The following is a 25,882-nucleotide window of genomic DNA, read 5'->3' as shown; positions in this document are numbered from 1 at the left end:
ATATAAGTACACCGTAACTGTCTTCAGACACATCAGAAGAGGGCATCAGATCTTATTACAGACGGTTGTGAACCACTGTGATTGCTGGGATTTGAACTCAGCCCTCAGATAGGTTTATGCCCACCAAGAGGTTTTGCAACCATTCATTTCTCAGTAAAGACAATTTACAAAATGAACTGATGGCATTAAGAAATTGATTACAGGGGCTGGGGATTTAGCTCAGTGGTAGAGCGCTTACCTAGGAAGCGCAAGGCCCTGGGTTCGGTCCCCAGCTCCGAAAAAAAGAACCAAAAAAAAAAAAAAAAGAAATTGATTACAAGGGCTGGAGAGATGGCTCAGAGGTTAAAAGCACTGACTGCTCTTCCAAAGGTCCTGAGTTCAATTCCCAGCAACCACATGGTGGCTCACAACCATCTGTAACAGGATCAAATGTCCTCTTCTGGTGTATCTGAAGAAAAGACAGTGCACACATACATAAAATAAATAAGTTAATTTAAAAAAAGAAGAAATGGATTCCAAATGGAAACACTGAGGTGAAGGGGTGGTGAGATGACTCAGTATGTAAAAGCACTTGTGTGCAAGCTTGGAGACCTGAGTACAATCCCAAGAACCCACATAATAGGAGAGGAAATCTCAATCCTAAGAATTGCTTTTGGACCTTTTCAGTTGCACTGTGGCGCACACACACACACACACACACACACACACACACACCACATCATACACATCACACACACATCATACACGAAATCACACCTACATACACCACACACACATCATACGCATATCTCACTCTTTACACACACATTATACATACATCACACATGCATACATCAAACACACATCACACACACAGTATCATAATACACATCACATACATTATACACATACATCACACACACATCACACACACACATCACACATATCACACATACACACATATCACACACATCACACATACATGCATCACACACACAATTAAAATAAAACTTGAGATGAAGGAAGAGCCGAGAACATGGGCAGGTAGAGATGGACAAATGCAGAAGTGTGAGGAAACACCAGGCCCCAGTGGTGTTTCACAAGAAGTAAGTCAGGAAGCAGGCAAGCAGACTCCTTGTATTTTCTGAGAGGAAAGTAACAACTAACCTTAGACATTAATAAGTGAGGAATGCTATTGTTTCTGGGGAAACTGTTAGAGGGATAGAAGCAGTGTGTAGGCTCCCAAACTAACAGAGGGGGAAAAAAGGCCAATAAAATGCCTAACGGAGATAGTGAAAAAGGAAAAGTTACAGAATAAAAGAAGCAAGTCAGATGGAAATCACCGTGTGAGGTGATAAGTGGAACCAAACCATCACGTTATGTTAAGAATTAACATAACAATTAAACACCTACAGTGAAAGGCGTAGTTCAGACTAAAAAGCAAAACTTTGTTATATACTTTCCAAGAGACAAGCCTAAATGTGACAGAGGTTGAAAGTAATGGACCAGAGAAAGACACACAACATGTTAAGACATATAACATGTTAAGACATGCAACATGTTAAAACATGCAATGTGTGCAATAGCTAAAAGAAGCTGTCAGAGACATGTAAAAGCAGGACAAACAAGACTTGAAGCAAATAGCCTTTCTAGAGCAGGAAAGCCATTTTATCCTAAAAAGTTGTTGAACTTAAAAGGCATGTTATTTAAGATTTATGTACATATTACAAAAATATAAAGAAAACTCATGGAAGGTTTTTCACATATTCTGACTGAAAAAGCAAGCATGCTAAAAATCTAATAAGGGTCTATATCAGTTACTCCTCTGTTGCTGCGATAAAATGCCCTGACAGAAAGAAACGTAAGGAAGAAAAACTTTTATTTTGGCTTAGGGTTCCCATAGAATCCATCACAGTGGAGAAGGCACGTCAACAGGCCAGGAGAGCACGGCGGCGGCGAACAAAGCTGGCTAATCATATTTTCATCCACATTCAAGAAGCAAAGAAAGAAAACTGGAAGTAGAATGAAGCTATAAAACCCCAAGGCTCACCCCAGTGATAAACTTCCTCCAGCAAGGCTCCCACCTTCTAAAGGTTCCATTATCTCCCCAAACTATGCCACCAACTGGGACCAAGAGTTCAAACGCATTTAAAGTCAATTCGATGAGCTCTAGAATCATCTGGGAGATGAGCCTCTGGATATGTCTATGGGGGTGATCGTCTAGGTTAACTGAGGTGAGAGGAGCTGTCCACTGTGGGTGTCACTATTCTCTGAATCTGGGGGGGGGGAGGGGGGCGAAAGAAAGAAAGAAAGAAAGAAAGAAAGAAAGAAAGAAAGAAAGAAAGAAAGAAAGAAAGGAAGGAAGGAAAGAAAGTGCCGAGCACAGGCATTCATCACTCTCTGTGTCCAGACTGTGGAGTCAATGACACCAAATGCCTGAAGCTCCTCTGAAGTCCTCAAAGGCCAGGACTTCTTGCCACGGGGCACTGTACCCCTGAGCAGAAATGAACTCTTTCTCCTTTGAATTACTCCTTGTCATGGTATTTTGTTACAACTAGAAAAGTGGCTTGCAGAACACACCAAGAGCACCTGACCAATGAACACATGTAAAATGTTGCATCCAGTAACAAAAGATACTAGACTATTTCTAAATATACACGGAACATGTATAAAAATTGACCATACGCCAGACAGTGCAACCTTAGGGAACTTGAAAGCCTGGCGTTATCTATCATTCTTCAATATGGCATGCATAGACACGTGGCCAGTCCTATGATGGTGTTGCATGTGGAGAATATACACTGTATTCTGAAGACTTTGTCCAAGGAAGGGGGATGTAAATACTTATTTAAAATCATTACACATATTTCAGTATATTACATTAAACTAAAGGGTGAAAAAATTAATTTCTTCCTGATCCTTTTTATTAAAAAAATTAAGTATGTATGTACACATACACACACACACACACACACACACACACATACCACACCAGCATACGTGTGAAGATCATGGACAACATGCAGGAGTCTGTAGTCTATACCTTCCTTTCATTGTGTGGTTTTGGGGGATCAAACTCGGACCCTCCGTAGTTTCCAAGCATCCTGATGTGCTGAGCCATCTCATTGGCCCCAGCACAGGCATTAACAAATTAAGAATGCCACGTGGGCTTACACTGTGTTTCCACTGACTGGCACTGGCCCGGGGAATGTCCTCTGACCATAATGCAAGTAAGTGGGACTCAGAAGTGAAACACACAGCTCAAAAACAACGAAGCTAAGAGCATCCAAACACGACTACTGAGAAATACACTTCAGAAGCTTGTATCAGAGAAGAAATAAAACTAAACCCGAGTTAAAAAATAATAATAGATAATGCACGGAGCCATATTGGATTTGGGCCTAGTCGCTTTTTGAACTGCATGGCTCAAAGTGACTAGGTGACTCTGGGCTGTTTGGCCACAGAGACTCACCCCTAAGATGACTGCCTTAAGTCTTAAGATTGTTGAATGAAAGCCTCTCCCATGAATTTATGGCACAGGAAGATAACATTCAAGGGATGCCTCAGCTCCCTTAGCAGATACCTGTTACCTCCTGAATCAACACCCGGTGTCTCCACCGCCTGACCTCTTTGCCTCCAGCTATCACTACCTGTATCCGCACCTCCCCCTCCTCTGTGTTTCACAAAGGACACTCCCCCTACCTGAAAGCCTTAAAAGCTGTAACGTTCACCCCAATAAACCTTGACAACAGAACTTTTGCTTGGTCTCCTTCTTCTCTTCACCCCCATTTTGGCCTACAGGTAGAGAGCCTCTTCGGGACCCTGAATAACTGGGTCCCTGCTGGCAGGGACAATATAATATCAAGTTTTATGGGGGATACTACATTCAAAGCAAGGGCTACACACTCCAGTTCAGAAGACAGATCTAGTCCACAGGTCAAGTTTATAAATAAAGTTTTTAAGATGCATTCTGCCTTGTTGTCTTTTGGACGAGCTCTCGTTCTAGCCTTGGTGGTTCTTTAACTCACTGTGTAGCTCAGACTGGTCTAGAACTTGCTATGATCTTCTTGCCTTAGCCATCCGAGTGTTGAGGTTACAAACATAAGTTACCACTTCTGGAAAGATGCATTCATTTCTGATTTGTTGCCTACCACTGCTTTTGGTCTACATCGAGAGGATTGTGCTCTACGGTTGAAAAAGAGCCACCATGCCAAATATAGCCACATCCGCCCTTTATAGAAAAATTGACTTGATATCATATATGGTATGATTATATATACATATGTACATAAGCATATACATACATACAACTAACAGACAGCATTCAAACACCACTATTGAACTGATACACATTAAACAGAGATGCTCATGTTTTAAATTTTTATTACATTCATTTATTCGTATGTGCAGTGTGTGTGGGAGTACACCATGGCACAAGTGTGGCCCTCAGAGGACACTGTGGGTGTTAGTTCTTTCTTTCTACCATGTGTATCCTGAGGATAAAACTCAGTTTATCAGGCTTGGCAGCAAGTGGTTTTTTTCCACTGAGCCATCTCTCTGGCCTGAGAAGCTCATATTTTAAAAGTTATATACTAGCAAAATCTGGAATCGGGATGACAAATTAACAGAAAATTACACCCTCCCTCAGAATTGGCATAAGAAGAAATAAAAATACATGTATAATTTTATAACCTATATAAACACCATAGTCAGTAAGAGAGCTCTGATCCCCGGATGACAACAGGGCTGCACTCTATTAAACACATAGGAAGATATGGCTCCTGTTTGTAAGGCTCTTCTGGAAAGTCCAGCATGAGGAGAGGTACCTGTGATACCAAAACTGAACAAAGCACAAGTAAGACACTACCACCAGAGAGACTAGAGATTTTGCTGTCCTGACCACAGCGCTTCTGTAAGGGAAGTGCTGTAAGTGAACCATGGTTCAGGACAGGTGATGCTGTACTGCCCAACACAGCTCCCTTCCTCAGCAAACTAATCTTCCTAGGATGGATGGATGGATGATGGATGGATGATGGATGGATGGATGGATGGATGGATGGATGATGGATGGATGATGGATGAATGGATGGAGGGATGGATGGACGATGGATGGATGATGGATGAATGGATGGATGGATGCATGGATGTATGTATGTATGTATGTATGTATGTATGTATGTATGTATGGTTGGATGCATAGATGCATGGATGCATGGATGCATGGATGCATGGATGCATGGATGGTATCAGAATAACATGTATAAACTGAAGTTTTCCCAAGCAAACCAAAACATATACCTCCCTAAGCCTCACGCATGAACTTAGGTCCAAACAAAACCTAAAAATTAAGATATAAAACCCAGAAGTCCATAAAAGTGGTCACCGTGGACTTATCTGGACTATAGATATTCTCTTAAATAACCAGGAAGTAGATTTGTGTAATCCATTCCGTTAGAAGATGAAAGGAGAAAATATGTGTGATGGTCCCACTCTCTGTGGAACAATTAGCACATGTTCAGCCTGAACATTCTTAGCAAACCTGGGAATCAAAAGGAATTTCCCTAATCTGCTAAAGCGAATCTTCTGTCGCCTGAGAGGAAACAACATCCTGCTTCATGGTAAATGATGAGATTATTTTCCTCTGAGGTCTGTTACGGACATGGATGGTGACTGAGAGCATGAGCTCATGTAGCAGGATGCAGGGGGAGGGCTGAGGGGGCCTGGCTTATGCAGCAAAGAAGGGAAAAGAAATAAGGTGCATGAAAAACAGAAAAAGTAGACAGCAATCGTTCCTTACACGGATGGTCCACGTATGTAGATCCAATGGAAGCTACAGAAGAGGTTTCAGTTCATGAGTAAATGCTATAACTCTGATGGAGATGAGATCAAGCTATAAAAAGCGATTACGTTTATCTATATACTCAGAGGTTCATTAAGCTCACATTTGAGAAGATGCGTTGCTTTTGAAAACATTTCTAGACACTAAGATGTAAATCTGATAGAAGTTGTATAAGCCTCGTGCCAAGAAAGAAAGTTAAACTTTACTGAGATATTTTAAGGTATATTTTTATTTTATGTATATAGGTGTTTTGCCCGCACTCTGTGCATGTCCCAGAAGCCAGAAGAAGGTGTCAGATTTCCTGGAACTGGAAGTATAGATGGTTGTGAGTTGCCACACGGATGCTGGGAACCCAGTGTAGGCAAGTCCTCTACAAGGACAAATGTGCTTAACTGCTGAGCCCTCTTTCCAGTTCCAATTGAGAAATACTGCCGAAATAAAAAGAGATGCTGTGTTCTTCCTTTTAATTTTTTAACCGCAGTTATTTATTGTGTACCCGTGTGTACGCGCACACTCACACATACGCACACGCATGTGCATGCAGAAACATGCCTGCCAGTGTGTACTGGTGGCAGCCAGAGAATTACTTGTGTCCCTTCTTCTGCCCCGTAGATGCCTGGGATTGGGTTTTGGTTGCCAGGCGCCTCTACCCACTGAGCATTTCATCCAGCTGATGGTTCAGTGGGTAAAGTGTTTGTTGAGCTAGTATGAGGACCTGAGTTTGGAAACCCTGCAATGCATACATAGATGATAGATACAGATATATAGATATGGGCATTATATGGAGGTACAAATCCATAACCCCAGAGCTGGAGAGGGGAGGGGTGTAGAGGTAGGCAGATTTATGCAGCTATTGGCCAGCCAGTCTAGCCAGTTGGCAAGCTCCAGGTTCAGTGAAAGATCTTGTCTCAAAACATAAGAATGAGGGCGATAGAGAAGGATGTATGGAGGGCACGCACACACACACACACACACACACACACACACCACACACACACACATACACACACACACCACACACACACACACACTGCACCACATACACACCACATATATACACACACACACACACACACACACTGCACCACATACACACCACATATATACACACACACACACATACTCCACACATATACACACACATGCTGCATCATACACACTCCACATACCACACACATACACACACCACACATATAGCAACACACACACACCACACACCACACATACACACACATACACATACACACACATACACTCCACACCACAGCACACATGTACACACACCATACCTAAAACACACCCATACCCACACATACACCACACACATAACCCCCACCCCCCAACCCATACACACATATCCCCAAACACATACAGAGAGAGAGAAGGGGGGAGGGAGGGAGGAAGGGAAAGAGAGAGAGAAACCCTTGAAGGAAAAAGACAAGCTGGGAGAATTTTCTCTACCATATACCAGGATGCATTATAAAGACACTGATAGTGATGTCATTAGTTCAGGGAGGGGTGATGAAAGAGTGTAACAGAATAGAGAGCAAGAAAAGACCCATACCCACATCCACATGAACCTTTGAAATGGGACAGAGGCAGCAATGCAAGGCAGCAGAGAAAAGGCAGCCTTTAAAACAATAATGTTGGAGCAAGTGAACGTTACTATGGAAACGATTAAATCAAAGCCTGGCTCGTACACTCCAGATTGATTAAAGGTGTCAATATGAAAGGTAAAACCACAGAAGTTAAAGCTAGGCCAGGAGAAAAAGATCTTAGGACGCTGAGGATTGTATGGAACTCCTACACAAGACAGAGATAGCTGAAGAGAGTGCTCCAGGAGGAATCAAAGAAATTAGCTGTGGAACAGAAAGCCTGACCTTGGCTGAGTCAAAGGGAGACAACTCCTGGAAAGGCACTACTGAAGGCCAAGTTACTCCTTAAAAAGTTCACAAGGGTGTACTTTTGCTATTAAGGGCTGCTTGCCTCCTCTAAGAGCTCAGAGGCTCCCCAGCAGGCTCTACCATTAAAATAAGTATGGGCGCAATAGCTGGACAGTAAGCCAGCTCCTACAAACCCTGAGACTACACTTGAGGCCGCAGTCTGAAGCCAGGGGTCTAGCCATAGGCACCTGTGCCCCAATGACTTTGCTTTTGGAATAGCAAGGAGGAGAAGGACTGGTGCCCAGGTTCTATACAGCTCTGAGCCATGGGAGCTCAGAGGTCAAAGGCCTGGGAGAGCTGCTCAGCACTTCAGCAGGACTTTGGGAATAATACAGAGTTTTCAGAGAGAGGCCCAACTGCCAAGAGTAACCTGAGTATGCTCGAAAGCCAGATGAGGTGTGGAGGAGGAAGGGCAAGCACTATGCTGAGTCCAGGGCAGCCTAGTTAGTGGTGCATCAGAGGTAGACATGTTGGACATAGCTGGTCCAATCATAGCCAAGTCCAAGCATGTGGCCAGTGGCACCATGTGAGGATCTGAGGGCTCCTGACTCACATCTATCCATATAAACTTACTCTGAGGGGTCTGGAGAGATGGGGTGGAGCTTGAGAAGACTCAGAAGAACTACTTAATATCTTTTCTTGATCTGTAATCTTTTTGACAAGTCCATTGATGTACGTGTCATTTTCTGGAACATCCCATGGGTAAAAACTACTATTGTTCTTATTTTCTTAACTGAAATGGAATTACATCAGTGTCCTTCCCCCTTTCCCCTTTCCAGCCTCTCCTATGCCCCCCTTAAGCTGCTAGTCTATTCCTTTGATTAGTATTGTTACATACATAAAGTTTCATGACTTATTACTCTGCACTGAATAACCAAAACGAGGCCTTGGAAAGAAGATAATTCTTCTAGCAATTATTAATTGCCTATAGTTCTTTGTCTAGGGGAAGACCTCCCCACATTCCCCCTTTTGCGTTAGCGTATCCATTGATATTACACTACTCCCGGCCTTGTCTGTGTGGCCACTAGAAACTTAGCCTGTTTTTCAGGGCTAGTGAGGTCTTGGATCTTAGAAAAATGATCTATTACGACCACTTTTGCTAGACCAGCATAATTCCTTTCTGTATCCTGATCTTCTCCTTAGACCTACAGAGAAGTGTAGCTACCACCCCTCACCAAAGAAACTTCTCTTTACAGCAAATGGAAACCACCACAAAGAGCCACAGCTGGACACAGTGAAGAGACGGTGGGGAGCCTAGCCCCAGCAGATACGTCTACACCACAGCTCCTGCATCTGTGACTCAGGAAACATCATGGAAAGAGACGGAAAGTTTGAAAAGTCAGAATACCAGAAGTCAGCTGTGAAACAGTCTCTCCATGGAAAGACTGGGAAAGGGCATTTGCAAAGTTCCCTCTTACCTTATCTGGGAAAGCAAGGGGTCACTGGGCACAGGGAAAGGGCAGCCAGACTGTAGGCTCACACAAGCCTGTCTTTGCCCAGACTCAGCCATGTTTTGGTCCTGCCTGAGAGGCAGATAGAAGCTTGCCTGGCAACACCATCGACACAGCTAATGAGCCACCGTTACCCACCCGGATGAGCATTTGCTGGGGGCCTGAAATAGTGAATCGTTAGCATTGAGGCCTCAGATTGTTTATCCTTTAGACTAGAAAACGTGATGCTGAGGACTCTGCACCTTTGCCCTTTTCCTTGGCTCTTGGTTTTGTCCAAGACAAATATGGCAAACACAACAAGAATGCATGTTCCATATCTTCTTATTCTGGGTAGGTAACAAGAGAACGACAGGCCCTGTCAAAAGAGGGACAGGCCCATCAGGTAGTAGGGTCAATAGAAACAAGATGGCCACTCCCAGCTACCGGTATATTAGAAACACCTGCAACCCCAACCCCATCTGTTCTCGAGAGCATTTCCTCTGCCTTGCTCCAGACCATCCTACAGGGCTTAGTGGTCCCTTCTGCCAGTTTTCTCAGCAGTCGAGGCTCTGTTAGGCTGATCCATACTTGAGGCACAACGCCAGTGGACAGCAGGAAGGCAGCGAGCCCCAGCATTGGAATTCTGAGCTCTCCTCCTGCACGAGGAGCATTTGTTCTTGGACTCCATTTTCTATAGGGCAAGAGCAAGAACCCAGCTGTGCCTGGGTATAAGTCGAGTTGCCCAAGTGTGTCATTCCAAATCGAGAGTCTATACCTGTCTTTGCTATCAGAATGAGGCCAGTGGTTCTGTGGGAGGAGCTGGGGAGCCTGTGTCCCTGTAGGATGGGATGGAAAGTCGAAGGAAGCCCCGAGGAAGGCCTTCAGAGCCTGCTGGGGCAGCAGTCCAGGCTTTCCCATCTGGACTATCCAATGGGCCTTTTCCTGGGCTCCCACTCTCAAGTGGATCCAAGATACCTGATGATACCCACTGAGCCATCCTGGAACCCCAAAATGCCTGCAGTGGAGACAAAACCAGGCTATGTGGTCAGGGCTGATAGCGGAAGTACAACTGAGGTCATGGGCAGACAATATCTGTCATGTGATGCTGTGGAGAGAGTGGCAGGGAAACTTGTCATAGCGACTGTGGCCCGAGTCCCTGCCAGTGGTGGATGCCTCAGAAAATTCCGCTGGGCTATGGGGGCAGATGATGACAAGAGGCAGGTGTGACTTTCTAGTCTCACTCCCAGTAGGGTAAGAATCCTGACTGTCATACAGTGTACCTAGCAAGGCCAAAAGAGATCATGCAGATGAGGCCTAGAGAACAGGACTTCCAGGGCCTCTGTGCTACAAGCTCTAGACAATTCTTTTGATGGCTTTTGGGGCCTCAACCTAGCCAAGGCTTCTGTCGGGTATGCCTTAACCGAAAGCATGTGACCCTGTGGACTTGGAGATAGCAATCAGCCTGCCTGTGGAAGAGGCTTCCCTGGGCTGGGCTGACGCAAGTGTCAGGAGTGGAATCACTATCTCCTAGGGTGTTAGACGACCAAAGCCCACGGGGAAGGGAGGAAGTGGGTTTCTGTGATTTCACCAAAGCTGTTCCTATAGATTAAGACCTCAAAGGAGACTCCCAGGGAAGCCCAGGCTCGTCTTCTTGGTGAGATGATATCATAGAGGTGACAGGTACCCACTTACGGGCAGCGGTTTAGCTGGGTGGCCTCTGACAATCACACTGACTTTTAGGAATAGGGGTTTTCATTGCCCCTGGTCCCTTAGACAGCAGCAGGTGTTGGGCTGCACAGAAAGGCTTTCCCCCGGGAGCTGTCTGCACCACATCTGCCTCCTTGGAGCACGTCTTTGCTCCCTTCGTGCTTTTGTGAGCCTAATTTCTTGGGCCCAGCTCCCTGCCTCAATGGCTTTGCCATTAGAGGCTTAGGTTTCCCCAACTAACTCACTCTCTGCCACATGGCTGTCAAGGTCACCCAGGACAACAAGATCAAGCAATCCAACACTACTGTTCCTCTCACCTCTGACTCCATCACCCTCAGAGTGTGACCTATCTCACATAGGACAAAGAGGCCATTTTTCCTCTCTTACCTGGGACTCCAACACACTGCACCATCCCCACCAGACAGATGAGACTCTCACAGGCAGTCTTGTCCTAAGGTCTCACCTAGGGGTCGGTGTGACCTCTGGTGAGGCATTCTTCTCTGTACAAGTCCCCTCAGGCATGGCGCATTCATCCGTTAGCTGGTCGTCTTGTACTGACAGCTGGTCTCATCAGATATGGAGTGTCCCTGTCTGGAAGGGTCCTTCTCTGACTCTATGACTGTGCTAGCTGCCCCCAAGTACCAATTGGGAGGTTACAGAGACAGCTCAGCTGTCAAGAGCACTTGTTGCTTTTGCAGAGGACCTGGGTTCAGTTCTCAGCACCCACATGGTAGATCGCAACCATCTGTAACTCTGGTTCCAGGGGGACAACACCCGCTTTTGGCTTTGTAGGCAGGCATGTGGCACACATAACATTCATGCAGGCAAAATACCATTCATACAAAGTAAATTTAAAAAGAGAGAAAACATTTGAAAAGGACAAATTTGAAGAGTTTTCTGCTCTCCCTTCTCCGCTCACTCACTCCTCAGCCCAAGGCCACCAGCTTCTGCCAGCACCACATTCTCTTCATCCTACTAGGCCCTCCAGCTCCTAAACTGTCCCTCTGGACTGTAGAGGGGAAGTTTGACCTCTGGGCTAGTCACATTCAGTTCCGATGATGTCATCTCTTAGCCCGTTGAGCCCAGCCTCTTTAAACCTCAGTGGCCCATCAGGAAGAATAAAGCAATTAGCCATGACAAGGACTTGGCTCTTAGCACTTTCTAAGTGCCACACTATAAACTTAGATAACCCCCAGTGCTAGCTGGATCTCTCCATCCACACCAGAGCCTCCCTTCCAATCCAGAGGAGACCCTCAATGCCTTCACTAACTATTTCCCAATGTTTCAGCTATTGTCTCCAAACTAGACAAAGCTTCCTGGAACACTTTACTGTTTCTTCCTCTTGAGTCTCAACGCATGAAGCTTCATTCCCTTTCAATAAACCTTATAATTAATGCCATTGATTAAAAGTGTTGTTACTAGCATTTGAGATAGCTTCTTGTCATGTTGCCCAGATAATCCTCCCGCCCCTGAGTGGCTGGGACTATAGGTATATGCCATATCCCACTTAGTATCATGTTTCGACGAAGGAACAACCCTACCAATACCAACGGTCCCTCTTTCCCCCTTTTCCTTAAAAAAAAAGTTTCTTTTATATGTATGGTCTATGTGGGATACACACATACACACATATATGCATGTGGGTGCATGTATGGTATATGTTTGTGTATGGTGTATGCATACATGTGTATATACAAGTGTGTGCACAGCCAGCGAGCCCTGTAATCCTCCTATGTCTGGCTTACAGTGCTGGGGTTATAGGCACACATGGCTATGCCTGGCTTTTAATGTGGGTAGTGAAGATTCATGTACTCTAACCCGCTAGCCATCTTCCCAGCCTGTCATTTTTTTTATAAAAATCATCCGTGTATACTCATACTAAAACTCATTATGGTGTTTTCACAAATGTAGATCATAAACCTTGCTTGTATTCTACCCCCCTTCCTGCCCCTGCCCTGTCGCCATTGTCTCATGCCTCCAACATCGCTGCTGGTGGTGTTTCCTTGCTACAACACAAACCTGGGAGTTTTAAGGAGGCAAACACTATGTGTAAGAATGTTTGGTCACCACAGCTTTAAAATTCATTGTTTTGAATTTTCTCAACAAAAACTTGCTTACCTAAAAATGGAAATTTTTCCTCAGTGAGGGATCATGTAGCGCATGCTTCAGCCCCCAAGGTGCTTATACTAAAAGTAACAACAAGCAACACTGGAGAGGTCCAGAAACAAACCCTGGTCTCTAGGGCACTGGCGACCTCTTCTGAGTTCAGCTCACTGGTAGATTTAAATCAGAGTTCCTCGTATGCCACCAGAGGTCTTGTCAACATGAACATCTTTGTTCTGAAAGCCAAGAGTGGAGTGCTGACACTGCAGGCCTGAGGACCACTAGAAGAGGAACAGAGCGTTAGCCTATCTTTCCCTCGAGGCTGAGTCTGATCTGTCTATGGTGCCTGCACAAAGCAATTGTTTAACACAAGTTATTTGGTTGAGTGCAACCTCCGGAGCACCCAAACGGGTCCCCCAAACCCCTGCATGCTCCCTAGTGAGATTCCCCGTAAGTGTAGAGTACACTCCGATCTGGATCCAGGAGACCAGTCTCCTAGTACCAGGTCTGCTTGCCTAAACTTGGAGTATAAGAGCCATAGACACTGTCTCTTCGATCAGTCCTTGCCCCCACCCCCTGCTGTTGCACCCTTATCTTTCACCCTATTGCTCCTGCATTGAAGACAGAAGCACCCAGTTTCCCCTGCCTCAGCATAACTTGCTAGCCTTCATTTCCTCGTGCTGGTCACATCACACCACAACCCGACCCAAACCCTGGTTTCTCTACCATGCCCCTGCTTCCCTGCACCCCAGGCTTGTCACACTCATCTTCTACCAAAACTCCAGCTTTGTGCTGTGGCCTGTCAACCTGTCCCATGGAAAAGGGGGCCACCCCATCCTTCAGGGACTGTCCCCTGGCTCTCCACACTCCTGGCTTTGCCACTTTCTCTCTAGCTGTGGTTTCTCAGGTCCTTTGAGAACTTCCCATAACTGTCCCTGTTTCCTTCCCACCTCTGTAGGCCTGAGCTGCAAACCAGCTCCCACTCCACCCAGGCTCCAGGGCCGACTGGGATTTAGATCCCTCAATATGGCTTTCCTTCAGGGAGTAGTTCTCTTCTCTCCTCTTGCCCTCCCGGCTCAAACTTGTCCATGCCACCTGCTACACCGTCCTGCAGCTCCCAGTAACTAACACTATTCTCAAGGCCCACCTTTGTCCCTAGGTCCCTAAGCCTAATTATCTGAGTTATCAGAAGGATGGCCTAGTGTTTGCAGTCATATCTCCATCAAGGGTTCTGTCCTCTAGATGTGGGCCTTAGCGCATTGCCTTACTGCACTGAGACTAGACCAGTGAAGGAGTGAGCTGAACTCCATATCCACCTGCAAGGAATAAGGGTCAATGGGAAGGCTGCCTAGAGGGAGAGGGAGCTCTAGCTACCAGCGGCCAGAGGACTAGCCCACCCATGGACGTTTAACCATGTGCCAGAATGCCTACCATGTTCAAGTTTGACCCAGTGACCCTGGTGGCCCACTAATAGTGGTGGCCCACAGTCAGGGGCAGATTTGTACAAGGGATGGTAGGAAGAGGTTCCAGTGCACAGAAACCCCAAGCTGGCTCGGAGCCAGGCTACTCCTCCCACCACCTGTTTCCACTCGGTCCATCTCTATGACAAAGGAAGAAGATGGCCTTTGAATAAGCAGTCTTTCTTCCCATGTCGATAATTTTGAGTACTAGAAAACGATGAATAAGTCTGTGGTTTGCTATGGAGGTTCCATGTCAGATAAAGCTGCTTCTGATGCCTGCCCTTCCCCCCATGCCCTGCCTGGGGCCCGCCCCGCCCCTCTCGATGAATATATATAAGGTGAAGGCTCCTGTGGCTTCTTCAGAACTCTTTGGAGGACCAGAACGAGACAATGGTTCTTGCCAGCTCTACCACCAGCATCCTCTGCATGCTGCTTCCGCTCCTGATGCTCTTCCACCAGGGACTCCAGTTTTCAGGCAGTGCCCACCGTTTACTCAGGACGTTGGATTGCAGGACTATTGCCTTGGAGATTTTGGTGAAGCTCCCAGTGAGTAGCTGGCTGAGGTTAGCCTGGGCAGGCTGGCTTCAACAGGTGCCTCGGACCAATAAGCCTCATGATTCTTTCTTTTAGTATCCTCAGGTATCTGGACTCAATAATAGTGATGACAAAGCCAATCTGAGGGTAAGATCTCTGCTCTTGGGCATTCTTGGGTTCCATCTGTCTCCTGCCTGGGTGACTTTAGCCATGTCACTGCACCCTGCCTTGCTTCCGTTTTCACATCTATCTCAGTGGGGTTATTAAGGAAATCATCAAATGACTCTCTGAGCCTCAGTCTGTGCCACAGCCAGCTGCAATAATGAAAGTTGCATTTTAGGAGATACAATGAAGAGAGAGCTGTGAGTGAACCCTGCCACAGGCCTCTCAGAGCTCCACTTTCAGTGGGGATGCCATGGACCAGTGAATGAGTTGCCTTCTGTGACTGTGTCTTTTGCTTTTCTTCCTCCTCCAAAACTGAGCTTGTGTTCTCCACTTCCACCAGCCCAAGACATTACCATTTGCAGTTATTTTCCCAGCTCTAGTTAGATACAATGGTTCTGTTTTGTTTTCATTTGTTTGGATCTAACATGAAGTTCTTTGCAAGCATGCTGAGTGTCTACATTTCCCCTCCCTAGAGACATGATGAAGTCTGTAGGATTTTTTTCTAGGTATCTAGAAGTTCTTAATTAACTTAAAGCATTAACCTTGGTGTTTGGCATCTTGGGCATAAGTATTTCCCTTGGCCAACCTTCTGCCTTTTCTAGAACTTATCTGGAGAGATGTGTTTCCCTTAAAAACAGACAGATCTGCCTAGAGCCTTCACACAGTCCACAGGCTGCCAGAGGTTAAGACCTGGTGCTCAGGAGAAACAGGCCCTTGTCTGGGATGTGCCCTAGCTTTAGCCCCAGGATAAGGAAAGGACTAGGAGTAAGGCTGTTCAAAGAAACCTCTAACAGCAGTCACACCTCCCCAGCTCTCACCTCCCCAGCTCTCACCTCCCCAGCTCTCACCTCCCCAGCTCTCACCTCTCCAGCTCTCACCTCCCCAGCTCTCACCTCCCCAGCTCTCACCTCCCCAGCTCTCACCTCCCCAGCTCTCACCTCCCCAGCTCTCACCTCCCCAGCTCTCACCTCCCCAGCTCTCACCTCTCCAGCTCTCACTTCCCCAGCTCTCACCTCCCCAGCTCTCACCTCCCCAGCTCTCACCTCTCCAGCTCTCACCTCTCCAGCTCTCACTTCCCCAGCTCTCACCTCCCCAGCTCTCACCTCTCCAGCTCTCACTTCCCCAGTTCTCACCTCCCCAGCTCTGACCTCTCCAGGTCTGATCTCTACAACTCTCACCTCCCTGATTCTCACCTCCCCATTTCTCACCTTCCCAACTCTTACCTCCCTAGTTCTCACCTCCTCTGATCTCACCTTCCTAGCTCTTACCCCCTCCGTTCTCACTCCCCAAGCTCTCACCTCCCCAGTTCTCACCTTCCTAGCTCTCACCTCCCCAGTTCTCACATCCCAAGCTCTCACCTCCCCAGTTCTCACCTCCCAAGCTCTCACCTCCCAAGCTCTCACCTCCCCAGTTCTCACATCCCTAGATTTTACACAAAGATTCTTTGCCCTCTTAGAATAGTACCTTGCGGAGAGTAAACCTGGACGAATTCCTAAAAAGCCAAGAGGAGTTTGATTCTCAGGACACAATGGACATCAAGTCCAAACTTCAGGTGCGTGGGGCTGCTGAGGGCTTAGGGATCCCGCCTCCACCTTTCCCAGCCTTTCTGGAGAGGAGAGTAGGGCTTTCTCCTTTCTAGAGGGATCTGACTGTGCCTTGGTGTCTCTCCACAGAAACTTAAGTGTTGTATTCCTGCAGCTGCGAGCGACTCTGTGGTAAGCTGACCTCCCTTCCATGTGTCAAGGTTATGCCCTTGCTCATGACCAGACTTAAAGCCTGCTATAGCCCCCAGCAGCCTCTTCACATCCAATGCCTCTTTTTTGGTTCGTCACAGCTGCCAGGTGTCTACAATAAAGATCTGGATGACTTTAAGAAGAAACTGAGATTCTACGTGATCCATCTTAAGGACCTGCAGCCAGTGTCAGTCTCTAGACCACCTCAGCCCACATCTAGCTCTGACAACTTCCGCCCTATGACCGTGGAATGTTAAAACAGCAGGCAGAGCAACTGGAGCCTGAATGTTCCTCATGGCCCACGCCCAGACGGATTTCACATTCCCTTATGCCATCAGATGTCTTACCAATTTATCTACTTTCTGAAATGTGCTAATTACCTAATTATGCCCCTATTTTATTCTATTAAGGCTATTTATGTATTTATGTATTTATTTATTTATTACCTTCTGCAATGTGAAGTATATATGTTTTAGCTGAGGAGGAATTTCTCCCTGTTTTGAAAATAAGTTCCGAGAGAGACTGGGGGGCGTGTTCACTTGTCCCTCGTGTTTTAAACAGGCTTTTAAACCCTTGTGGAAATAAATAACTTTGAATGAATTGGTTTTGTCTTGTCCAGTTTCTTAGTTTGGCATCATCTCTGTAACAGTCTTAGAGGATACTTGTCCAGATACCACAGTTTGGCTACACAGCATACAACATGTACCAGATCATGGTCTGGACATTTAACCTGTACTATTTAATCTATTCTTCACTCCAAACCAGAATGTGTGATCTCTGTTTTATGGGATCATGGAAGTCCAGTGTGGCAAGGTAAGGCCAAGTAAATGCAGCTTCTAAGTTGTGCCCCCCTCTAGGACTTCATTCAGGCTTGGCCCCTGGAACATGCTACTGAGTACTGAAAGTCATTAGAATGCTCCCTCTAGTGGTCATACTTAGAACTGCAGCAGTGCCTCTAACAGCTCCCATAGTAGAAGCCGTTCAGTACCATTCTGAGTCCCCATCTGGCAGTACTCTCTGAGGATGCAGGTTACTCGGACCCAGAAATCCTACTTCTTCCAGAAGTTTCCATGCCTGCCTAAGCTTCCAGCTTCTCTTGGTTGACTTAGTCTTCCTACTTTGTGACTGACTCCAGACTGACCCTAGGATTCATAACCTATTAAGACAGATGGAGCTTTAAAAGTGCATCTTTCAATTTTAATCCTAAATCTTTGGGGGAGGTACCTAGGAGCTTGCCTGTATCCTAAGGCTGTGAGATGGGACACACCTTCACTTTTTGCTTGACCTTCCTCACGTTTATCAGTAAACGAAAGCGCTGTGGCTTCCCAGACCTTCCCCCTACCTTTCTTCCTACCTAAACCTTCAGCCACCTTCAGCCCAATCCTACTGTGGGATTCCTACTGTCTACCTCTGGATTGTCCAAGATGACCCATGACAGGGCTCTCCTCTGAAAAGGGAAAGATAGCCAAGGAGCCACAAGAAGGACAGCCATATGGTGTCTGGGACAGCACCAAGGCGGGATTCAGTCTACTGTGCCTCTCTGCCCGGCTCCCTGAGCTCTGCCTGGTGATTCCTCTAGCCTAGTAGCCGGGGCGGGGCGGGGGGGGGGGGGACGGGACAAGAGGCCAAATGAACCTTTTTTTTCTGTCACCGCGTTAGGGAGTAGTTTCCTCCGTGATTCCTCAAGAGTCCGATAAAGGCAGCTTTAGGTACTGACATCAGATCCTGGGGGCTGATCCCCCTTTGTTTTCCTTTTCTATCTTTATCTCTTTAGGTTCCCAGTAAGGAACAGCCTACTTTTTCGAAGACGGAGGAGGAAGTGGGTAATTTAGCTGCCACTAGCTCAGAAATGCATTCTTCCATATACTTCTTCCAAACAGACTTTTAAATTCCCAAAGATAGAAATCTCTCCTCTCCCTGTCCCCACCCCTCCTCTTCCCCAGTCTGACTCCCATGAACGCTTGGGATGCCCAGAGGGCAGAGAAGTGAGACATGAGAGACATTCCTGCAGTTCTTGAAATGACCACTAGAGGACGATATGCCCCTAGTCTTAGGGCGCACCTAAGCGCTGTGGGGGAAGATGGATCTATGTTCAGTTAACCTGGAATCTAGAGAGTCCCCAATTCTCCTTGATATCCACCTCCACTCACTTGCCTTCACCCATGAATTTTTGTGCCTGGTCCTATTTCCATCCTATCTGAGACAGCATCTATTCTCTGCTTCCTGTCTCTATGCTGAGTCATAGCTTGTCCTCAGCCCTGCCTTCCTCTGTGGTCCTACTCTCTGTTGCCCTATCCAGCCATGCTTCCCTTAAAGCTAGTCCACGTAGGGCCTGGAGTCAGTGGTCAGCTGAGACCAGCTCATACTGGCCCATGGAACCAATTGTTTTTTTTTTTTTTTTTTTTTTTTTTGGTTCTTTTTTTTTTTTTTCGGAGCTGGGGACCGAACCCAGGGCCTTGCGCTTCTTAGGCAAGCGCTCTACCACTGAGCTAAATCCCCAGCCCCGGAACCAATTGTTAAATGTTTAAAAAGAAATTCCAGAACCTCTGGGCAAGGTGGTAGATTAGAAGCTGGATGTGCACGCAAAGATGAAAACTAGATTAAAGACACAATAGCTCTATTCATTTATAGAAGGAAATATATTTAAAGGAAACATAAATCAGCAGAGATGGGAGTTTCTCCACAAAGAAGGAGCCAAGCCACTGGTATCAGTCACAACTCTGCTCCTGCTGGCCAACTGCAAATTAAGTATAGGTGGGCACCCCAGGAGCTGGAGAGAAGGGGTCTAGGCTCTGGAAATGCAACCAGAGACCGGATAGGATGTGCACAGTTTTGGCTTGTACAACGCAGAGACCCGAGGCTGAAGACCAGGAGATATTGCCAGCGAAGACACTGCCTGGTGAGCTACACTAGACCATGAGAGCATGCCGTGGGACCTGGTACGGTGCCTGATGGAGCACAAAGGTAAGGTCTCATGTGAGTGCCTCATATACCTGCAGTCTGCCACCAGAAACCCAATCTTGAAAGCACCAGAGGCAAAGTTGTAGCCTACAGCAGCAGGTTCCAGAGCAGGGATTCTGGCAGAGTGGACTTTAGCAGTGGAGGTATTTCTCTTTTGGAAGGACACTTTGACTTAACTTGATTGAACTACTGAGGCTAGCAGCCCCCTCCCCACATGTGGAGACTGATAGGCCCACAGTACTTACCCTCTACTCCTCGGGACTCACACCTGTGCCTTTTCTTTTCATTCTTATTTCCTCCTCCTTCCTCTCTCCGTTTCTTCCATGCTGCCATTTCCCCAGTTTACGGATTGATAACTTTAGCTCTGAAAGAAACGATAAACTACGCTTTCCCCCGACACAAAAATGTTGCATCTAAACCTTAGCAAAGTTACCTCCAAAGTACACAAATATCTTCTGCAAGCCAACACCAGGGCAGTTGTTAAGTCTCGTGTGTTACCGCAGCCGCCTCTCACTTTAACAACAGAAGGTGTAGACGACCCACATAAAATAAAACAAGCAAGCAAGAGGCTAGGGGGAATCAGGGGACCGTAGACAGGGAAGGGCAGGTCCACCCTAACAGATGCATAAGACACCACAGAAAGATCTCAGAAGCTGTGAGACTGTAACCCACTACAGCACAATTGCTGGCTCACAACTCCTCAACCTAAAGAAAATGAGTGAGCTGAAACGCTAGAAGATTGCAGAGCACAACTTCATAAAGGATAAATAACTGTATAATCTCCCCCACCACCGCCCCTGCCATCCAAAGCAACAAAGAAATCAATTAAGGACTGAAATAAAAAGCAGTCAAGTAAAAGTGATCATTAACTCAGGGGAGAAATTAAAAACCACGGAGAAAAAGCAGATCCAACAAGGAAACTGAAATGCTACAAAAAGAACTGAACAGAAATTTTTAAAATTGAAGAAATCAATAATCAAATTTAAAAGAACAGTGGGTGGACTGGAAGACAGCTCAGTAGGCAGAGACCCTTGTGTGCAGGTCCAATAACCCAAAGTCGATCCCTGGACTCCACCCACAAGGTCACAGGAGAGAACCAACTCCCAAGAGTTGTTCTCTGACCGCCATACTTGCACTGTGACACATCCATGCACCTGCATTCACGCACACACACACACACACACACACACACACACACACACACACACACAAACAAAATGTTTGTGAATTGAATTCAAGAACACATTAAAAAGATCATACATCATGACCAGATTTGTTTCACATCATGGATGCAAGTTTGGTTAGCATTTACAGATCAATCAATACAGTACACTCCACAAATAGACTTATGGACAGAAATCATACTACCATCTCAATAGGTACAGAAAAGCATTTGGCAAAGTTCAATGTGCCTTCATGATAAAAGTCCCACAGGGGGTGCTAGAGAGATGGCTCAGGGGTTAAGAGCACTGACTGCTCTTCCAGAGGTCCTGAGTTCAATTCCCAGCAACCCCATGGTGGCTCACAACCATCTGTAATGAGATTTGATTCCCCCTTCTGGTGTGTCTGAAGACAGTGTACTTATATATAATAAATAAGTCTTTTAAAAAAAGTCCCACAGTAATTTAGAAGGCACATACAACAACATAGTAAACACTACATGTGGTAGACCTATAGCCAACAATAAACTAAACAGGCAAAAACGGAGAGCTTTTCTTCAAAACCTAGGACAGGATAAGGGTTTCCACCTTCTCCACTTTTATTCAGTATTGGGGTCCGAGTCCTTGCCCAAGCAATTCACAAGAAAAAGAAACAAAAAGATACAAGTAGAGAATAAAGAAGTCAGATTATCCTTATCTGCAGTTGGCATGAATATGCTTAAAAGACCTAGGGTTTCCAACAGAAAATCCTTAAGTTTGACCAATGTTCACAGCAAAGTTTCAGAACACAAAATCTTCATACAAAAGTTCGTAGCTTTTTTGTATACTAATAACAACTTTTATGAGAAAGGAGCTAGAAAGACACACCATTCACAGTTGGCTTCAAAATTTAAAATATCCAGAAAGGATTTTAAACCTAGCCAAGGAGATGATAAGATTCTACAATAAAAACTCTAAGACACTGAAAATAGAAATTATTGGCAGAACAAATATTGTGAAAATGGTTACATTGCCAAAAAAAAATACTTTATAGATTTAAGGTAATTCTCATCAAAATTCCAGTAACATTTTTTTTTTCTACAGAACCAGGAGAAAAAAATCCTAAAGTTCTTAAACTCCAAGCAGCTCAGAGAGTCCTAGGCAGAAAGAATAAGTAAAAGTATCATATCGGTCCTCAAAATATACTACAAAGCCATAGTGACAAATGCAGCGTTAAACAGACACGTTAGCCAATGGTGCAGAATAGAGGACCCAACAATAAACCCACATAGTCACTGTCAGTCAAGTTTTGAAAAAGGCAGATACCCTTGGGGTGGGAAAACAGACTCTTCAAAATGATGTTCTGAAAACCAGCCATCCACATACAGAATAATGGAGGTAGACCTTTGTCTCTTGCGCTGCACAAAAACTGATTAAAAATTAATCTAAGACTTGGATATAAAGTGCTGAAGTGAATAGAGAGAAACACAAGTACCGGCAAGGACACTTGACGGGACTCCAGCAGCCCAGGAGACAACCCTAAGAACTGACAAGTAGCATTAACGAAATGAAGTTTCTACACAGCCAAACAACTCTCAACAAAAGAAAGAGACAGACTCTAGAACAGCAGAAAACGTTAACTAGCCGTATGTCTGATGGGGTTAATATCGAGCATGTGCAAAGAACTGAAAAAAATTTGAACGCCAAACCTCCACATCTTCCAAGCACAAATGGAAGGCTGAGGTGAATAGACACGTCTCAGAGAAGAAACAGATGGCCAATAAATATTTGGAAAGCTATATAATTATAAATATATAATTCTTAGCCACCAGGGCAATCTAAATTAAGGCTACTTTGGGATTCGATCTCACTTGGTTAGATTGGGGCGCACACACACACACACACACACACACACACACACACACACACACACACACGGTGGTCAGTGTGTGGAGGAAGAGGAACCCTTACTTACTGCTTACTCATTGGGAGTATAAACTGGTACAACCACTATGGAAGCCTGTCAAAGTCAAAAGGTAGAAGCACCATATGTCCACTTTCGCATGTAAAAGACGCCAATTCCTCCCACAGAGACACTCAGCATTCGTGTTTATTGCTGTACCCTTCTCAGTAGCCAGGAAGTGAAACCAGCCTAGATGTCCATCAACAGATGTCTAGATAAAGGAAATGTGGTTTACATAGTGGAGTTTTATACAGTAACAAAGCAAGATGAAACCATGGGATTTCCAGGGGGGTGGGGTGGGGAGGATAGAACTGGAAATTACTGCATTTAAGAGAAGTAACCCAGACTTAGAAAGACAAATATCACCATCCTTTCTCTCTAATGAGCGTCCAATATTAACATTTTTATGCATGTGTCTATGAGTGGGTGTGGTCATAGGTCCTGGAGGGAGAAGGACCATGAGAGGGGCAACAGAGGTCTTTTTTTTTTTTTTTTTTTTTTTTTTGGTTCTTTTTTTCGGAGCTGGGGACCGAACCCAGGGCCTTGCGTTTCCTAGGCAAGCGCTCTACCACTGAGCTAAATCTCCAACCCCTGCATGCTAAATTTTTAAACGCTAAGAAAGAAGTGATAATTGCTGGGCGGTGCTCAGTTATCTGCAGCATAGCACTAGTCTCAGAGGCAGAATTTATTAGCGTGCAAATCAGGACGCATTCCCTGCCTTAGTTTGCCTAGTGACCGAAAGCACCTTGTGGAGGAAGAGGGTTTCTTTCGGATTACAAATCAGTACAGCATCAAGGGAAACCAAAGCAGGAACTCAAGGCAGAAACCTGAGGTCAGGAAGGAATGCTGCTTACTGGCTTGCTCAGTTTGCATTCTTACATAACTCCTGACCGTCCGCCCACCCACAGTGGACTGGGCCCTCCCACATTAACTGTTAACCAAGAGAACCCACTTCAGATGTGCCCACAGGCCAGTCTGACAGAGGAATTGCTTCAACTGAGGTTTCATCTTCCCAGCTGACTCTGTGTCAAGTTGACAAAAGCACAATTAACCCACCTCCCAGCAGACTCTCCCTGGAACTGTGTTATATTTTACTAGCTGTGAGAGCCTCCCTCACTGAAAGTGGGGCAGTAGTCCATTTATTTTCCTCTTGCCTACCTATCTCACTGAAGGACCCACTTCTTGGAGCTCCTGCCCCATGGCTATGAACTCATAGCTCTTCTAACTGAAGGGCATGGCATTCCCACAGTGCCTTGTGTTTTCCTGTGCACATTGACTAAGTACCTGTTGGGAGGCTCTGTACTGTTCGTGTGGATTTGACAGTGAACTAAATAGAGAGGCGGGGTGTGCTTTAGATTGGATGGTTGTGAAAGTCTCTCCAAGAAAGCTGGCATACAGGTGAAGACCTAAGTGACAAGAATGTACCAGCGGTGTGGTGATCAGAGGGAGAAAAAATCTATGGGCAGTGGGAGCAGTGGTCAGGTACGGCAATGTGCTCAGAGCACTCATGGGACAGAAGGACCTGGGATGAGAGTGATGTCTGCCACTAACCCCAGCTCTGGGTTGGACACTGGGGTGGCCCAAGTCTCTGTTGATGCAGAAACATACAATAAGCAGAAGTTAGTGGCTGGATCAGACACAGACCAGGCACAGGAGTAAGGAGAGAGGTCAGAAACACAAGACACATTGTAGCTGTGGAGTGGAAGGAGGAGGGGATACTCTTGAAGTGGGAATGACAGACATCCTTGGAATGTCCTGGAATTGTCCAGTCTGCAGCGTACAGCCAGCTTGAGTCAGAAATGACCACTGACCTGTCTCACTTAGGTTTACCTGCGACCTCAAACCTCAGACCCTATCTGGGGACAGCACATCCTTGCCCAAACACAGCCCTAGCCTGGAATCCAGAATCAAGTTGTGGTTGGTTCTTGACAGGATTTGGAGGAGTATCTCTGTGCTTTGGACTTAGACTGAGTGTGTAACCCTAAATACTTGTGCAATGGTATCTGCTAGTGGAGTCCTGAAAAAGAGAGTAAGTGTAGGGAGTTCATGAAATAAAGAACTCCGGGCTACAGGGATTACTCAGCAGTTAAGAGCATGGACTGCTCTTAATGGAAGGCCCAAGCTCAGTTCCTAACACCTTCAGGCGGCTCACAAGTGCTCCATGCCCAAGGGATCTGGTGCCCTCTTCTGGCTTTAATACACACAGAAGAGCCCTCACCTCCATACACATAGTTTAAAACATGCCTTTAAAGGGGGGGGAGGCTCCTGGAACCCCCTTGAGTCCTCTCTCCATGTGAGGACACAGTGTGACAGCTGTCTGAGAATGGGGGCAGGGGGCGGGGCCGGTAACAAGTACCTGAGCCCGTTGGTTCCTTTCCTCCAGGCTTCTCAGCCTCTAGAACTATAGACAATCCCTGCAGTGTGTAATTTCTTGTTATAAAGGCCCAGGGGGACAGGTCCTTTGTCATGCCCAGCCACTGGCAAGAAGGGCGCCAACCCCCTGATCCAACAGAACCGCAAAGCCGGCTTACATCTTCCCAGCAACTGTCATGGCTCCCAGACCGGTCTTTGTGCTAGGTCAGTAAATCCAAAGGGCAGCAGAGGGCAGCAACACTCCATGGCAGATCCTAGAGGAGTGGCTGCTAAGGCCCCCTCCCTACATCTGAAGTGTCACTTCTGGAGAGCAGGTCACACCAGCCACAAGCAACTTCACTCATCTCTTATCTTAATTTTACAAATACAGCCGTTCATCGGGAAGGCAAGATAGGACGCACATCTTTTTCTTTACCTAAAAAGGTATGGGACCTCAGAAAAACGAATCAAGGAAACATTTCCAGAAAGGCAAGTATCTAAGGAAGGGAACCTGGCTAAACTTACTCCACAATTCGAGATCCCCCAGACAAAGAAAAGTTCTTTCCTCCCTGGT

At 46.0% G+C, this 25,882-nt stretch overlaps 1 protein-coding gene across 2 annotated transcripts; it reads left to right on the top strand.

The window, feature by feature from the left end:
* Positions 1-14,828: 14,828 nt before the first annotated feature.
* On the top strand, positions 14,829-17,179 carry Il3 (interleukin 3). Of its 2 annotated transcripts, none has more exons than NM_031513.2 (5): positions 14,829-15,007; positions 15,092-15,142; positions 16,617-16,712; positions 16,834-16,875; positions 16,995-17,179. In NM_031513.2, exons 1-5 carry the CDS (start codon positions 14,852-14,854, stop codon positions 17,148-17,150), a joined length of 501 nt encoding a protein of 166 aa, NP_113701.2. In that variant the 5' UTR covers positions 14,829-14,851; the 3' UTR covers positions 17,151-17,179. The 2 variants fall into 2 exon arrangements, with proteins under 2 accessions (NP_113701.2, XP_006246288.1); XM_006246226.4 differs by having other exon boundaries at positions 14,835-15,007; positions 15,101-15,142.
* The last annotated feature ends 8,703 nt before the right edge of the window (positions 17,180-25,882 follow it).

The sequence above is a fragment of the Rattus norvegicus genome, chromosome 10, assembly GCF_036323735.1.
Source record: "Rattus norvegicus strain BN/NHsdMcwi chromosome 10, GRCr8, whole genome shotgun sequence".
NCBI classification, from domain to species: domain Eukaryota; kingdom Metazoa; phylum Chordata; class Mammalia; order Rodentia; family Muridae; genus Rattus; species Rattus norvegicus.
This window is presented reverse-complemented; position numbering and strand designations above follow the sequence as displayed.

What these genes read in the sequence shown, in the direction of transcription:
- Il3 (NM_031513.2), top strand. Translation starts at nt 14,852, where the DNA reads ATGGTTCTTGCCAGCTCTACCACCAGCATCCTCTGCATGCTGCTTCCG. An exon ending in AGATTTTGGTGAAGCTCCCA is followed by an intron (nt 15,008 to 15,091) that starts GTGAGTAGCTGG and finishes TCTTTCTTTTAG; the next exon opens with TATCCTCAGGTATCTGGACT. An exon ending in CAGCTGCGAGCGACTCTGTG is followed by an intron (nt 16,876 to 16,994) that starts GTAAGCTGACCT and finishes GGTTCGTCACAG; the next exon opens with CTGCCAGGTGTCTACAATAA.